This window comes from Ciconia boyciana, chromosome 1 (genome assembly GCF_034638445.1).
Source record: "Ciconia boyciana chromosome 1, ASM3463844v1, whole genome shotgun sequence".
NCBI classification, from domain to species: domain Eukaryota; kingdom Metazoa; phylum Chordata; class Aves; order Ciconiiformes; family Ciconiidae; genus Ciconia; species Ciconia boyciana.
Window position 1 is genome coordinate 117,489,447 of NC_132934.1, and position 17,746 is coordinate 117,507,192.

General features: G+C 39.5%; 1 protein-coding gene across 4 annotated transcripts in view; it reads right to left on the reverse strand.

Moving 5' to 3' along the window:
- Positions 1-17,746, reverse strand: part of GART (phosphoribosylglycinamide formyltransferase, phosphoribosylglycinamide synthetase, phosphoribosylaminoimidazole synthetase) — a 41,336-nt gene that overhangs the window by 21,802 nt on the left and 1,788 nt on the right. Inside the window, exons 2-9 of one of the 4 annotated variants that reach the window (XM_072845772.1) lie at positions 15,305-15,339; positions 10,766-10,914; positions 6,551-6,646; positions 5,643-5,817; positions 4,839-4,950; positions 3,492-3,560; positions 1,353-1,478; positions 378-465 (exon numbers count right to left, since the gene is read on the reverse strand). In XM_072845772.1, the coding sequence (XP_072701873.1) occupies positions 378-465; positions 1,353-1,478; positions 3,492-3,560; positions 4,839-4,950; positions 5,643-5,817; positions 6,551-6,646; positions 10,766-10,910 (811 nt within the window). In that variant the 5' untranslated portion in view covers positions 10,911-10,914; positions 15,305-15,339. Of the gene's footprint in view, positions 1-377; positions 466-1,352; positions 1,479-3,491; positions 3,561-4,838; positions 4,951-5,642; positions 5,818-6,550; positions 6,647-10,765; positions 10,915-11,113; positions 11,240-15,275; positions 15,340-17,746 lie in introns of those variants that run through there. The other 3 variants (XM_072845782.1, XM_072845790.1, XM_072845764.1) reach the window with 3 other exon arrangements.

Consider the following 17,746-nt stretch of genomic DNA (forward strand, 5'->3'; position numbering starts at 1 on the left):
TGCATAGGTAATTTGTTTTGAATCTATTCATAATAGTGTTGAAAAGGATGCCACCTGTGTTAATTTAAAGGTAGAATGTTAACACTTTAGAAATGTTAAAAATATATCAGGCAGAAATAGTTCTGATTACAATTTGGCATCTTATTTTCAAATGTTGTCCTTTCTGTTCTTCCTTACTGGACAATTATCCACCGTTAATGAAATTATATCCATTGGTTTCAATGGACCCTAAATCAAGCCACTGATACTAAACCCAGTTTCCAAATAGATCAAAGTTATCTTCCTTAACTTACAGTGTGAGTTAGGCCTATAAAGAGGACAAAGTAAAAAAACCGTCTTTCTCCTTATGCTTAAAACCCCCAAACTTCTGTACATACCAAAATAGGGGACACCTTCTTTCCTCATGCCATCAACAGTTTTCTGAAGAACAGTATCATTTATTTTCTGCAGTAAATCTTTAGAAACCTAATAAAACAGGATTAGAAAACAGCATTTGTAAAAAGGGAGTGCATGATTTTTCCTACTGTGATGACTAGCGTTTTTAAGAGCCAAGCAGAACACTTGGATGGTCTCTTGCTCACTCCAAAACATTTCATACAACAGAAAGCTACTATTTTTTTCTCTCTCCTCAGACAACATACCACAGCATTAAAACAACCATCTATTTCTTCAGACACTTTTCCGTGCTTAGATCTACATGTGCAAGCAATCCCACTGGCTTCACTGGGACAAACCATTTGCACAGACATACTGGCATTTAGATAAGGCCTCCCAAAGACAAATCACGGTTGGAAAGTATAGTGATCAATGATCAAATTTTATTCAATAAACAAGATTAATAGCTTTCTATATGAACAAAACCTGTAATTTTCTTCAACATGAAAAAGAAAAATCTCTGGCCATGACACAGGTGAATGGAAAGCAAAGTCAGTCCTTTTGCAAATAGTTCCTTGCCAAACAGAAACCAAACTACCTTGAGGTACAGCAAGTGAACTAAGCTCATCATTAGCTTAGTTTGGCACAAGATAAAAACGTGGTTTTAAGCACTTAGTTCTAACAATGAGTATTTCATAACACTTAAAAACCAAATCAAAATACAAGGTTGCAGAAATAACACTTCCACCTTTATAATTAAAAGTAATTCACTAGAAATATCCTCCTCTTTAGAGAAACAAATTTAAGTTATGGACTTTACTTGACTACGTCTGTTTTAGGCAATTCTTCCCATCCACAAGAGCCCACTCTCTTCACTCTCCTGTTCATCATGGTGGAACTAAAAATTCACACATTCTTTCAATACTAGAGCTGTAGTACAGCTTTAGTGAAACATCTCCTTGTCAATACATTTTTACCTGAGGTGCTGGGGAATAAGCTCCCATCCCTCCAGTGTTAGGGCCCTCATCTCCATCCATTAATCGCTTGTGGTCCTGGGCTGGAGGCATGGGAGCAATTGTGACGCCGTCAGTGAAACATAGGCACTAGAAAACAAGGAGGATAATTAAAATCCCAGTGTATGATTAAAATTAAAGCACAAACGTGCAAATGTATTTGATTTTCAGTGTTGCAAATGGATATTTAAGAGTATAAAATCTGTCTTCCTGATAAAACAAACTACAGTATTCTAAACATTTCCCTTTTCCCTCAGGAAGCAGTGCCTCAGTTTATATGACCTTCTTACAGAGATTAACTTTCATATAACGTATAAAAAATTATAACATAATATCAGTAGTTGTACTGAAAAGAAATACTCAAAAGGTTAAAAAAAATTTAAAATACTCCATGGTGGAAGCTACTTCTTCCCTCCCCCTTCCTCCCCCCTGCCCCGGAAGGAAGGCATTACATTCCTTTCAAGATTTCCTTTTCCTTGTTGATAAAACTATTTACTTTTGAATTATTTATAAATTACTTATATAGCAGATGCTTTTATCCTCAGTATCTTCATAATAACAAGCCTGCTGGCATCTCCTGTAACTGGATGATGACGATCACTGTCTGGACTACTGCTAGCAGTACTCATAAAAAGATTTTATAATGTTAATTAAAAAACAAGCAAGGATTCCCCGACAAAACCCCCAAATGCCAAAATATTAATATATTAAAAACTACAGTCATTTGCAGAAGGTGAATTATTTTGACAGGCAAGGCAAGCAGTATTTTTAATTTGTTGTTGTCAGTCATCATAGAAAAAAACCCTTTCAACTGTGTGTTTATATTGTTGTGTTATAGTACAGTAAGTCTGATAGTATTCTAAGGACTAATTAAGAGCATTACATATTTTCCACCAGAGAATGAAGATCTGGATAACCCCTTAGTTCCTAAAAAGGTCAAGTCAACCAGGAAAGAATAAGGATGGCCAATATCTGCACATCTAATTTCTTCATATCGGGCAGGAAACCAGACTATGCAAAGATTGGCAACAGCTGGAGATGATCGCTTACTTTATAAATACCACCACCTCCAAGATGAATGTTCACAACATCCAGCATAAGTCAGTTCCAGCTCCAGGACTCGGGAACCTGAGCTGGTACTTGGCTGTTTACTTTGTGTGATGCAAGTGTCAAGTTCCCCTGCCACCTCAAAACCTAGGCTGTAATTCTCCTTTTCTCCTTCACACTCTGCTAATTAAATCAGATACATGTTTTGAAACAAAGGAGCTGAATCAGCTTAAAACGAAGGAAATGTCCTCTGTACATCTGCAGAGTAAATCAACACTGTCAAATCATTCAACAGCCTTTGGTTCCAGACCCTTCGTCCCTGGGTGCACTTCCACATTGCAATCTCTCTGGCAATTAAACTGGTTAAAGAGGATCCTGCCTGCACCTGTCTTGAGCTGATTGTTCCCTTGCTCCAAAGGAGTTTACTGTTCCCTCATGATGCAGTTCAATATATTCCCTTCATCAGCAAAGCTGATTAAAGAAAGTCTCCATCCTCCCTTATGCCCAACCACTCCTTGCCTTGCTCTGCACTTCGCCATCCTGTTACTTGTACTGATTCAAATGGCACTGGGCTCTAAACCAGAGCACAGAAAACATTCAAGGTGGTACTCTTGATTTCTTTGAAAAAAGGTCTTTAGGTTGCAGCTTCATGAACAGGTGACTAGTATAACTGAATCAAAGGCAAACAGCGGTGAAGAGGTAGCAATATGGAAGGGAAGGGACATCTTATACTGTCTTTGCTGTCAGAGGAATCATAACACAGAACTGCACACTCAATGACACTCAAAACTTTTAAGGTTTGATTTTTTTTTCCATGTGGCAACAGCTGATTACTGTTTGAGCTATTTTTATTTCAGTTGAATTATTTCAACAGACTGCAGGAAGTTTGGTTCTTAACACAGCTGTCTTTAATTAATACAATTTTATTTATAAACAGGTAACTATTTTAAATTAAAGTAATAAAATCTTACACATCCCTGCTGTAGGTACTTACATAGTGTTTCCTAAATAGTTTAGAACAGGTATAATCAAAGTGTTAGTGAGATGCACACTTACAGAAATTTCTTCTCCTTCAAGAAGTTCTTCAACAACAACAGTTTCCCCAGCTGTGCCAAAAGTCTTATCCTACAGTAAAAACAAAATCTCTTAAGTTCTGTTTCAGTTATTTTAAAATATTCAAAATGCAACAGGAAAAAATATTTTTAAAACAGCAAGAAAAATGCAGCATGGTTTTGAGACTATTAATCCATTCTCCATCCTGGGTATGTCAGCAATGGTAAAATATTTGCTCCTTTTTTCTGTTTGTTCTTAAATCAATGCAGATTTTAGGCTTGAATATTTTTAAATTGCAGAGTAAAATTATGACTTACTGAGCAATTCCTCATGCTCTACCTTCTGAAGTTTGGACCCATGATACTGAGAGTAATAGCAATGACGGTCAAGTATATAATCTGAACTTTTACTTTCTTATAAAGTGCAATTCTAGAGAATACATTGGAAGGGGGCAATATTTTCATATTCCAATGCAGTGTTTGAACACTGACTGCATATTTAGGCAATTAAGAACCACCAATCCACACTGACAAGATAATTTTGTGGGTCTATAAGTCTCTCTAACATACACTTTTCTTGTTCAGACATTGGGCGACATGTTAAGACATATATTTGTCCAATAGCCATACACACACATACATACACAACAAAATGTGAGTGCAGACCCTATATTCTGACTCTTGAAATACAAGTGTGTCAGATAATGTCTCCTATGAATCAGCATAGCTCCACTGAATTTTAAGATGCTGTGCTGCTGACACCAGCTGACGACCTGACCTGTATGTTTCTTATTTTCCAGCTCTACATTCCTAACTGTTCAGATGAAATTGCTTCATTTTGCTTCTCTTCAGATTTTGATGGTCCTAATATATTTGTTGAATATCCTACCTAAATATACACTTTACTTGAAATAATGCCACTGGAATTTTACTACAAGTTTAAGTGCTGTGTGACTGGAGTCCTAAAGCTGATGTTGCTTGTCAAGTTTCAGCTCAATCACAGTGTTAATATTACAGCATTGTAGTACCCGTTTGATTGCAGCAGTCTCAAATGGTAAAAAAAAAAAAAATAAAAAAAAAGGAAATCCATATGGAAATAAGTGTGGGTGTTCATTAGGAATGATTTTATTTTAGCCTACAGGAACTATGCCGAGAAAGAGTACCCTGCCTCAAGCAATAAATATCACAGAGCTTCATAGCTGTCCAAATAATGGGTAAAAGATCCGATGTCTTTTAGTCAAATTCCTATTATGTAGACATAAAGAATATCCTTGAGACTCTGAGATGGTTAACTTTAACAACTTATTTTGTGTGAGAATGCCTCCATTTAGTGCATGACATTTCTACTCACCTGCATGATTTCCGTAACAGCTTTGCAGGCTTCTTCCTTGTTTGAAGCCACAATTACTCCTTTGCCAGCTGCCAGGCCACTAGCTTTTACAACTAAAGCAGGGAAGTTTGAACTTCAAAGATAGAAAAGAAAGATTCAACAGTAAACACTCTGTATTGCAAATAAGTTTTGTAGGCATTTTGAACATTTCAATAGTTGAAAGATCAAAATACTTATCAGTTTTCATAGCAACCATTTTACCTTATTGAATAACACACAAATAAAAACCAGGCTTCTCTTGTTATGCTATGCCTGTAAAGGTTTTCTGCTTCCTGTTTTTTCCCCACCACTGAATTTCATTACTGTTCTGAAAGGTTGCTTTCCTTTTAATAATTTACTGTTGTATCATTTTTGGGTCACCTGGATTGTATTCTGATGAGTAGATCACCACTTGCTGAGTAGTCTCCAATACAGAATTTATATTTGTAGAGAAAAGGTACAAAGAAGGCAGAACATGTGACTATCAGACTGCAAGCTGGGTTACCACAATAGGCAATTTGAAAAAAATAAGAACTTTTCCTACATTCTCCTGTAAACTGAACACTGAACTTTGTTTTAATTGAAGAGCAGTAAATAAGAACCATTTAATTATCAGACTTATTGCAGTGTGATAGTGTCATGTTAGATTATCCTTTAAAACCTTTATAGATGTTCTATCGCAGCCATAAGTGTTGATATATTAGTAATCATTTGATTGCTTGTTTTAGATACCTAGCACACTGTATATTGCTGTAAAAAAAAAATCTAAAATGACAATAATTTTACCTGTTAATAAAACTACACGCTGCTTTAGGATCAGTAAAAGATTTCCATCTTGCAGTCGGGATATCATGACGATCCAAAAAGGCTTTGGTAAAGCTCTTACTAGACTCCAGCTGAGCTGCCTTTGCTGTTGGACCAAAACACCTTACTCCAGCTGCTGTCAAGTCATCAACAATTCCTAAAAATGGCAAAACAAAAAAATTTTAAAAATCACCAGATGATTTATAGGAGTCATGTAGTCCAAGTCTACAGATGCACTCATTTGTTGGAACAAGTATGTCAGGAATGATAAGCCATATATATCTATCCAGTGCCTATTTTACCAGATGGATGGTAAAAAAGACACATTCTTCACTGTAATCAGGAGCAGGTAACCCTGCAATATCTGGGACTAAGAAGATCTGCTGCATTTGGTAAGAGATGACAATCCCCCCTCGTTTTATTATAGATTTTAACTAGAAAGTTGACATTAGTCTTTTGTGAAGATGACAATTGTTGATCATGTAAAAGGTTAAAACAGAAAAATTATCAACATGTTTATAAATTTTTTTTTTACCAAGTCCCAAATTATTATTATTTCAAAAAATGAAAACTCCATAGGAAAATCAAAGCTCTAGTTAAGGTTCCTACATGGAAACACTTTGATACCTCTTTTACGAATTCCAAGCACTTAAAAAGAAACTGAACATTTAAGGATATTTTAACTGTTATATTGCTCACACAATACCCTTCAGAAATTCATTGTCATCACAGCACAATCCTGAATTTCAGGAAAACTGTCACGGAGGATCTGTTTCCATTCCTACTGAAGACACTCAGATACTGTTGAGTGGTGCACAGAAGGTGGGGACTAAATTTTAGTTTTCTTCCTAAATTATGAAGGCTATGATTTTTAGCTTGGTTTCTCTTACCAGCAGCAAGAGGGACCTCTGGACCAACCACAACCAGCCTGATCTCCTGATCTCTGCAGAACTGGGCAAGTGCAGCATGATTGCTGACTGAAACAGCTGTCAAAGATACAAAAGGGTGGTAAGACTGCATTCATTACTGTTGCTTAGCACTTATTTATCACATAATGCTGAAGCAGCATTTTCCCCACTCACATTCTTGAACGGCAGGTCACTGTGAATCTGGAAGAGCGAGGCATACACTGATATAAAGACTCACACGCGAGGCTTGGACCAAAATACACCACCAAACCCCCAAGCACAGGCTGCAGTTTGACAGGGATTGTAAGCTGACCTTGCTCTTGAAAGTGAGAAAAAAGTTTCGGGTTGCCCTACACTGTCATACAGTAAATGGTTCTCATCTTTAGGAACATCCTGTTTGCCAGCACAAGAAGCATCGCAAAGGATCCAAGTGAAAAATAACTCACAAGAAAAAAGAAATAAAATATTTTTCAGCCAGTCTCCTCCCTGAGTAGGGTCACCATGAAGCTTTACAGATGTCTGTGCCACCACGGTGTAGGGGACAGGAACGAGTGGCTGGTGGTGGGATCGTAACCAGTTTCTTTTGCTTTTTTCTTTCTTTCTGCAGTGCCAGCTAAAAATTGCCACACTAAACTGTGACCCCACTGAAACAAAGGGGAATCTGAACATTCTTTCTTACATTAGGCTGAACTTAATAAAGGCAGGTGCTGTAATTATGGGTAAGGATATTTGGCCTTAGGTTTTTAGGACCGTTATCTTTCCATAAACAAACATTTAATATGACGATACTTGGAATGCCAAAAACTGCGTAAACAAAAGAAAAAGCTTGCACTAAAGACAATAATGTCAAGTCTCATGATAAAAAATTTACGCAAAGGCAATGCAATTCCACTGCTTTTATCAAGAATAAATAAAGCCAAGGTCTACAGAGGACGGGAACGTGAACCCAGAGAGAGCCAAAAAAGCAGCAAGCGTGGCCCGGTGTGGATTGGCTGCCCCTGCAGGGAGGAGACTAAGAAGACATCAGGGCACGAAGGGAGCACGGTACAGCACAGCACAGACCCTCGTTGCAGCTGGACTACTTGCTTCAAGTTTTGTCTGCGATCTCCTGTTAGTGACTGTACTGGCAAGCACGCTGGGAGCTGATGGTCTCTTGCAGCTAATTTCTGAGGAAGCGATGAGAGAGAAAGGAGAGGCAGTGATACAGCAGCTTCTGCTGGACAGACATGATTTTGTGTCGTCCCTGCCATCCTGTATGAATAAATTGCCTGCTTGCACAAGAGAAGCGGTCATTTCTGCCTAAGAGATGGCATAAAAGCAGCTATCTGAAACCTACATTTCGGTTCTAGATTTGCCCTATTTGGGTGGAGCAGGGGAAAAAAACTGAACACTAATAAAAATTACCTCCTTGATACCTATTTAACAGTTCAATTATTTTGTTCCACCAACATTTGTAAGCAGAAGCAAAGGCCTTTGACTTTCATGTGCAATTTATGCCAACTGACTTCTGGCTCACAAGAGAGCAAAACAAAAAGCATAACACACTTGGCTTTAAAGTACTGATTAACATAAAGGTCAATATTGTCTTTCAGTCCCGTGGGGCTGTTGTGAAAGCAGCTGGAGAACAGCAGATCCCAACCGAAGAGAGCGGGAGCTCTGGTGGGCCACTGAAGAGGGACGATCCCTGTTCCCCGCAAGATTAATCCATGCGAAGGGGAGCAAGGAAAGGAATGAGCCCGTAAGGTGATTGTGCTTTTCATCCCAAATTGTCTTGCCACAGGCCTGATCTACTAGTGATATGAACAGTGAACATGGCACAAGATTTACATGATGTGGAAATGTCCTAGTAACAAATGGAAAGGAATAAATCTCATTGTTAATACGTAATTGTAACTTTCTCCCCAAACACCCTTTTCCTCAGGATGTAGACTGAAAGGGGACATTTTTGTAGCTGTGTTTCATTTCTCAAAATGACAGCTAAACATTCCTTTTGAACCAGAGAGAAGGACCTTGGACCAAGGTTTTCAAAGCTAAAGCTTAAAGTTCAGAGTATACATCACACTGAGAGCTAAAATGTGATGGAAGGAGGTGTCAGGATGCTAAAGTCCATTCACAGACACGCATATGTCTATCTCTGGATTCTGCAAGCCATTCTGTATGGTTCTGACACCAAAATTGCCCTGCTAATTAAATATAAATTGAATACAAAACTATATTTAGCCACTCAACCTAAATCTGTCTTTATTGTCAGAAACGATTACTGGCTCAAATTAACCATGAAAACTTTTTTTTGACTTAGATACAGGCAAGGTTTGAAGGATTTAAGGTTATTTATAATTTTAAGCTCACCTTTGTTTCAGAAATCATCTGAGAACCAGAGTTGCAATGCTAATTAAAGGCAATCTCATGAACCATGAAGGGAGGATGGATTTTCAGAGCCAAATCTTGATTATACCAAAAAAACAGAAACAATGGTAGAGGTTTCACAGACATCGTTGCCCAGTCTCACGCAATATAATAGGGCTCACATGCTTCTGTAAAGCTGTTTTCCATTTTCTCCCCTGAGTTAAAATCTAGACCCCCGTGGTAGGACTAAAATGCCTGAGCAGGTAAGACAAATTGTTTCCTTAAAAACCAAAGAAGTCAAACTCTTCACAAATTCTAGATTCTTCCCGTCCCCTGGCTAGCTGAGGAATTCTCTCCCAAAGTACATGTGAGCCCATAGTCTAGAAAAAAAGATTTTAGCACACATGGTAGATTCCATGGACCTGGCTCGAGCATTATTATGCACATGCTCAAATATTTTCCACTGTTGAGGGTGCAGTATTTTTTATGGAATAACAAGGTGAGAGAAAAGCACAGCAGTTTTTAAAAGACAGCGCTTGCGAAAAAATACTGAAATTAACATTCTGCAGGCCATACAGACTGCCATTGACCCCATTTAGCACAAGGATAAAGATTTTTGTTTGACTTTCTGGGATGAGAAGGAAACGTATGACTTTCCTGTCAGGCTCTTCCTTGGGCCTTGTCCTCAGAGACCAAATAGAACAAAAAAACTACTTACAATACTGTGACTAGTCAAAGAAATTAAGGACAAAGTTATTTAAACAGCCTGTAATTAAGCATTCCAATGGAATTAAGTATGATAATTACCTGCTGTACAAGAATCTGACAGTATTCACGTTTCCATGTGAGATGGTCACAAAAAAAGTTTTTACTCACATACAGATACGAATGCAGAAAATTGAGGTCTATAATTGACGTTCACATGCATACCATGTTAACTTTAATTCCATACGTTATCACATGTTTTAAAGTGGCAACTTAATTTGGTTGTTTAAAGTACCTAATTCAGGATCTGTTATATAAAGGACACAAGACAGGAACCTCTGAGCAATTACCCCTGGTTTTGTACTGATTCACTGTGTGCCTCCAGGCAAACCCCTTAGACCAGTACTTTTTTTAAATGCAGCACGTAATTTTGGATGCTCAATTTGAAATACCTTAAGCTCGATTTCTCAAAACTAGTAACTATGAATAGTTTCAATTACAGCCAGTCAGAGCTTAACACATTAAGCTGGAAGCTCAAAACAGGCAGTCAGTAGAAGAGAGAAACATTTGAAAATAACCTTAACTTCTTAAGGTCACTAGGACAAAGGAATGAATGTCTTTCTACGGTTGAACATTTCAGGTGAGAAAGTATTCTCATCAAAGGCTGTAGGGATCACAGGGCTTCAATGCACTTCTGAGAATATAGTAGTGAATTTAGTACTTTAGTTGCTGGCATTTGCTTCAGGCACTTTTCAGCTGTTCACCAACCAGTTGTTGAACTGCAGTGCGTACCAAGAGAAATCATCACCCCTTCTCTGCTAGGCTGCTGGGAGGCAGGAACCACTGCAGCTATCCCAAGCTGTATTCCCAGAGGAATGTGCATTGGACAGATGGAGTTTTGGCTGCATCCTCCACCCCTGAACCCAAAGAACTAGCTATCACAACTGAGATGATACAAAATGAGTGGTAGTTGCACAAGGTTTTGCTCAGACATTTTTATTTATTAACTGCTACCATCTATTTCACACATCCGGAATTTTAAAAAATAGCAATAATAATAATAATCATTTCACATTAACAGATCCACGAATGGAACAACTTATTTGTTGAGTTATCAAATTTAGAAACGGTATTTTTTCTTATTACCTGAACTTGAAATTTTTCCATTGTCAGCTGTTCCTGCATTTCCTGGAGCAACAAACACATGTTTTACATGCGGGGATTGGGCCAACTTCCAGGCTAGCGCATGCTCTCTCCCTCCACTGCCAATCACAAGCACCCGATCAGCCATTAGTCTGCATAAAACCAGAACACAAGCAAAACAGCCAGAATTAGGTTAGGAAAGCAAGAGCTTCACAGACCACGGTTTTAAGTGCTGGGTGCAACGCAACTCCTAACAGAGGTGAATGATGGCACTTTGTTTCAGGCAACAATATTTCTATAAGGGTTTTGCTGGTTTTTAAAAAAAAAGAAAAAAAAAAAAAAGATACATACATGAAAATGGGTAACTGACTTCATCAGATGTGATATAAACTAAATGTCAAAGACTGAACCGCTCCAGAACACAGAAGTAACCCACAGGGCAACCCATCCTGGTTTTCCTTTAGTCAGATTGGCAGCTGCTCCAAGTTATACAGAAGTCTGTGATACAGGAAAAACCTTTACGAGTGACTGGGCTGTGATTTGTAACCTACAGAAATTCCTGGAGAATCCATGCCTGCAAAGGGGAAAGCCCTTCTGATGAACTGACTGTATGAACACAGTATTACAGTGTTAGGGAGCTGAATGGGACCACTCAAGACTTTTCAGAGGTAATACCTGAAAGAGTTCTACATACTTCAGGAAAAGGGAAGACTAAGAGCAATGAGACAGGCAAATCAACTTCCAGCTCTGGCTTTCCTTAGGAAAGAACAACCACGAGGCAAACAACAGGGAAGACCAGGTGTCATTAATAAAGGAGCTCGCTCTGAGAAGGTACTGCAGGACACTCACTCCTCCCTCCCATTCTGCCGAGTTTTAGAAAAACACATTAGCACTCTCTTGGCCTGCAGAAAGTAGGTGTATGAATGATGGTTGCAATTTCATTATAAACTGTCCAAAACCTTTTCTGTAGTTTGGAAACAAAACGGTCACAAAAATTAAATGAACTCTCTGTTTCACCCTCCCTATGTCCTTATGTGTGTGTGTACACGTAACTTACACTATTGGATTCATGTCAATATTACAACTTTTTCTTTAAGCAGCTTTGAGAGTTAGCCTTTGCATTTAAGACATGTTTACTTCTATGTGTACTCTCTACATATTTACTGATGTACATCACCTCAGAATTGCTATTCCAACAATAATACCACCCAACTAGCAAGGGAATGGAAGAGTTCGCTTATGCTGAAAAAAACCACTGGAACTCAGAAAACAGTAAATAATGAACTAAAGTAAGTACATAATTTATAAAATAAACACATATGTCTTTATTTGGAGTTCCTTGAAAAGCAAAGGCTAGCCTCCTAACCTATTCAAAGAATAAGCTGTTAGAGTCACATTAGTCCAACTATATATATAAATTACGTACAGAAACGATACCACTGCACTGGTTAAAGTGAGAGTTTTATTCACAGAAGTCAAACAGTCCCTGAAGAATCTGTTCAGTGAAGCAGAAAGTGAGCAGCTACAAATTGGTAGCTGGTCCTAAGCCCAAGTGCAGCATGCACTACTTGCAGAAAAGAATCGAAAAGCTTTAAATCATAACATATGCAAAATGACGATCTAAGCCTATAAAAAATAGCTTAAAGCATTTTAAGTAATGAGAATAAACAAAAGAATTTCATGTGGAAAATGGTAGGATTTATTTAAAGGACTTTGCATAGCCAGTGAAGAGGCTTGATGTGTCCCTCTGCTGTATGAATGACCTCCCCTTCATCGGGGGAGGAACGCAGCCCAGATAAGAGTTTTAGTCAAGAGGAACGACCAGTCTCCCTGCTGTAATCCTGGCACACGTAACACGCAACCCTTGGTCGCTCCCTGTGCCTCTTCCATTAAGCAGCTGGTCGTTGACCTGTGCTTGCCAATGTGTACCCAATGAGCTCCCAAGGCGAGCTCAGAGAAAAACCACCGACACATACGATGCAGCTTGAATACACACAGGCGACAGCTCCATTTCCAAGAGCAGCAAAAAGTCAGAATTCCTCTGTGGCCCCCTCCTTTAGAGGAGGACAAGAGAGGACGACTAGCACAAAGCACATCTTCAACAAAAGAAAAGAAAAGGAAAAAAAAACCCAACAGATTTCTAAGGGAAAAGCAAAAAGACATGACAGAAAGCAGATTTTCAGCCAACTGATAAGGCAGGGGTGTGTGCCTCTCCCCCACGTCAGCTGCTACAGCTTGACTTGAATAAAGCTGCTCCCATAGCTCTGACCCTGGAGAAACCCATCCTTCCCGAGGACCTGGACTATGCAGGAAATGGCTTCTGCTCTGAGGGCTCTATGCGATGCGTATGGTGAGCCTGATCTTTAAATCCAAGTCCCCTGTAATAAACTTTAGAGAGGACGAGCCCACGCGTGTTTTAGAAGGTATTCCTATGCCATTTGCTAATGTATTTAATCCATTAACGAAGGAATGATTTGTTCTGAGAGGGATATTAGGCAGAACATCCAGTCAGAATAAAGACAAAACAAACACGAATAGAAGGATAAAATACAGAAAATTAACACTGAGTTGTTCGCTATGAACTAAACACACTAGAGTTAAAATTTAATTGTAGTTTCAGGCGGGGGGAGACCAATAGCTTTCTAATCACCAGTGTTTGGCAAAATATACATGTTGCAAAGTTGCAGAGATGTTTTAATTACAGAACTCCAGGATTACTTACAATTAAAAAAAATAGTTGGGGTAAAAATTATCAGTTATGGTATCCATACTTGGGATGTCAAGTTACGCTAAACCTCTTTTATATTACAATTCAAGCAAAAAGAAAAGATAAAAGGGGCTGGCTACAACAAAGGGATGAATTAGATAAAGATAGTTACCTAGGACAAAAGAATGCAATATAAAAGAATAAACGTTTACCATGTAGCAGGCAGTTATCTCCTACGCTAAAGTTAAACCAAACAAGTATGTTTCCAGTGCTGTCCACAGACTGTTGTCATTAAATAATAATTTTTAAGGCCAATTTTATCAATAATAATTACAGCATTTTCTTACAAGTACCTCAGAACTGAGCGCAGAGATTCAAACCCGAATAGAGAACATACTTACTCTGTCCTACCTGCTGCCAGTCTGAGGAGAGTAGTACTCAAGAGTTCAGATGCGCAAAGAGAAAGGAGATAAGCAGCCTCCGGTTAAAATGTAGTACCCCTGTCCCAATACTACCGCCCCACTGACGACACTGTGCAGCTAGCCAATGAATGGGAAAGTTCAGCCATTCCAGCTGGGAAGAGGGGACAGAAACTTGCGTACAAATGGTCTAGGAGCGAGGAGCAAAAACTCTGCAGAGCAGAACCCCATCCTGTTGTTTCTAAACATGCAAAATAAATTCTGTCCCATCCCAGGTATGTTTTGCAGATAAAAGCCGTTTACTAATCAGATTGTAAACATTCTCTTTTTACCTAAAAATGAGGCTACGCATTTTTGCTATGCATAAAAATGAGGTTATGCATAGTCCTATGCATATCAACAGTATGAAGGAATAAGGTGCCTGATGCACATTCATGCTCCATTAAGCCTACTGCTTAAAAATAGTAGGACAGGCTTGAAGATCCAGTGACACTGTTGCCAGCTAAAGTAATTCACCATGCTGGCAACTCAGTCAAAGAATCATTTATTTTTTTCCCCAAAAGTAACGTATTCTAATACTACTGTCAGCTGAAAAAAATTAATAATATACAGCATAAAGTTTTATATGGGAGCAGGTAAATAGAACAAGCCATATACCATATGTTCAAATAAAATTTAACCATTTTATAACAAAATGTGAGTAAAAAATAAGTTTCAGCCATTTGTTTTGAAATTCAATATTATTTGTGCATCCCACAAGTGGTATCCTAGCAACTTTTACTTAGGGATGTAGCTTGAGAAGGACTTCTGGTGGCAATCCCAGTTTAGGAGGCTCAAATCTAGCAGTTGCAGCCTTTCTTTTTCACACCAACATAAAAAGATGCTGTGTAGGCCCTCTGCTGCCCAGCAATATCTTGCATTAAAAATGCAAATTCCAAGAGGTGACATTTCTTTTTATTTTGTCAGTAATCCAGGAGTCAAAAATTGGTTCTCAAAAGGCCAAAAGCCATTCACAAGGTAGTTATTTCTTCTGTGAGGATTATCACACACTCAGGTTTTTTTGGAAGCAATATGTAAAATCCTTAAACTCTGAAAAGATTCCAAAACACGGTACGTAATTACCTTAAACAACCACTGTCTGCTATTGTAAAGAAGGAAGATATGTTTGTTTAAAAGACGTTTTAAAATAAAGACAGGTGGCATTTCAGGCAAGGGTCGATTACTAGGTCCTTATAGGAAATAAGAACAGGAAAGCAGAAACAAGCTAATCACTCCATGTATCCAAGAGGAGAAGACACGAGGATAGAGTGAAGAGAAGTCGATTTCCAGAGCCTATCCCTGAGGTTGCCAGTAGTAAGTCAGCAGGGACGAGCATCAGCCTAGACACCTTTATTCTCCACAAAAGGTAGGGCTCACCAAGAAGCTGGGCAACTCTTCCACTAGGTCAGGGCCTGTGGAGCAGAGAAAATAAAGTGAGGAAGGCAAAACCAACAGTGTCTGATAGCTTTCTCCATCCTGACTCCTCCATGAGGCATGGTGAGATTTCAAATACAGGTAGAAGTGAGATGAGGTTACTAAATCAGTTGCTGCCCCTTCCCTATTAACAGGGAAGGGACGCGAGCCATTGACTCTTCCTTGAACTGAGCCTGTGCACAGGCTTGGGGGTTAAACTGAGCTCCTTGCTTATATTTATGAAGATAATTGTATAAGAAAATGTAAACTCCTTAAGCAATTTCTTCCCAAGTTTCGGTTTCATATCATAAGTGTGTGGTGCAAGTTACCTAAATATTTTATCTCAACTAGATGGAGTCTCGTAATAAGCCATTGCCTTATTACCTCACCCTAACTAAAGCCAGAAAAAGGTGCAATTAAAATAAGATCTACGCAATATAGCACAAACAGTAAAGGGCATGACTGGTGGCAGCTTCAGACAGTATCTTTTTTTTTTTTTTTTAAGTTAAGCTCCAATGCTGTTGGCTTTCTCTGTGCGCCTTGATTGAGAGACCTGGGTGGAAGGTGTTTTGCTTTGGTGAGCCAAATAACACAAACCTTGAAAACCTGTGTGGAAAAGGTGCAACAAAACAAAGTAGTTTAAAAAGATACTTTTTAGTGTCTTAGTTTCAACAAAATCTGAGCTGAAGGTGGAGTGACAATGATAACACTTAGGTATACTTAAAATGTTACACTATGCAGCACCCAAGGTGCTTCAGCCCTTCACTAAAAGGTATTTTCTGCTCAAGCATGTTTACACTCTGCTGCTAAAAATTTACACATGCATGAATGCTGGACCCATTCATGTACCTTGTTGTCATTGAAAGGGGATGTCGTGAACCCAGATACACTTTCCCCTTCTTTGTACTGGCTCCAGTGCTCACCTGAGCATAGTCAATTCACTGAGATTTCATAAAACTAACCTGAGCAAAAAAAAAATGCCAATCCAAAACCGATTTCTGTAAGCTGAAGTGGCTTGAAGTGCAATCAGCCAAGGTCTAGAGACACTAACAGTGAATGGATGGGACAATAGAGCTGCACAGAAGGGCAAGACCTGCCTTTCAGGCAGCAGCAATCTACTCTTATCACCACACGTGTAACATTTAACCTTAGCTGCAGCCTATTTAAAAGCTGCAATACCTTAGCTTCCCAACACTGGGATTCAGGAAACCTGATGCAGGCATTCAAGTTTCTTTATACAAAAGACACGGTCCTTGCCCAGAGCATCTTAACTCCTACCTTTCCTAGTACTTAGGCTACAAAATAGCCCAGCAGTGACAGCACTTACCCCAAACACAAAGAACCCAAGCCCAGCATCACCAAGAAGGTTCAAACCCACACCCCCCAGTACCCGGAGGAGAGCTCTTGGCTTTGGACTAAAGGAGAAGGTTCATTTTTCCTCTTTAAGCTAGGCAGGAGAAGGAAAAGAAATTAAGACTCACAGGACACAGCAAGAACACAAATCTGGGAAGGCTGTGCAATTCAGCTGCCTCCCCACCGACTGTAGTATTAGTGTCTAGCCCTAGCAGTCAGGACCATTTATGCGGTTTTTTTTCATAGACCTGTAATGGGATAAAATACTGAAAGAACTGCCTGGAGAAGAGAAGAAGCCAAAACCTAGGACTTCCTCCTCCCAACTTCAACAGCTAGGCTGCTGCCGTACTCCCACCCGGGAACCTGCCATCCTTTACTCGGCTTCTGAACTTGCCAGCAGCCAGATAGCACAGTCCCAAACCCCCTCAGGCTGAACCCTGCTCTTCTGCTTTCTGAATTAACGCTCTAATCAGCAGGCCGAGTAATTTCTTAAGAGTCCACTCAATGTTCTGAGTGCACACAGATCTCGGTACACAGGAGATGAGCTCCGAGATGGCCTTCTCAGTGAACCTCTGCCAACTACCGGACCCTGTTCAAGCTTGGACACCAACCGGCGGCTGAAATGTGCAAGCTGCAGGTTCATGGACTGTTGTTTCACAATTGGCTCGTGCTGCCCTTTGCCGGTGCAGCTTCCCATTGGTCCCACCAACTTCTCCACCTCCAGTCTCTCCTTCCCTCTGCCACCCGTGTGTGCCAAGGGTGTGCAGTCACTCGGATGAGGCAGCCAGTAATGCTGGAAAACTAACACTACAACAGTGACCAATGCAGTAAAGTAAATATATATATGCACACATAAAGGAAATACTTTTGTGCCAGGTTAGCGCGCTAAACTAACTCACCGAGGGACGAAGCGATCGGTACAATGGAAGCAGCAGAAGGCGGCAGCGATAGGGTGAAAAGAGCTTAGTTTTTGCTGCAGCAAACTGCTCATCGGCCCAGCTGTCCTGTACACCGCACCCTCAGATCATCTTGATTGATTGAGAGACCATAATG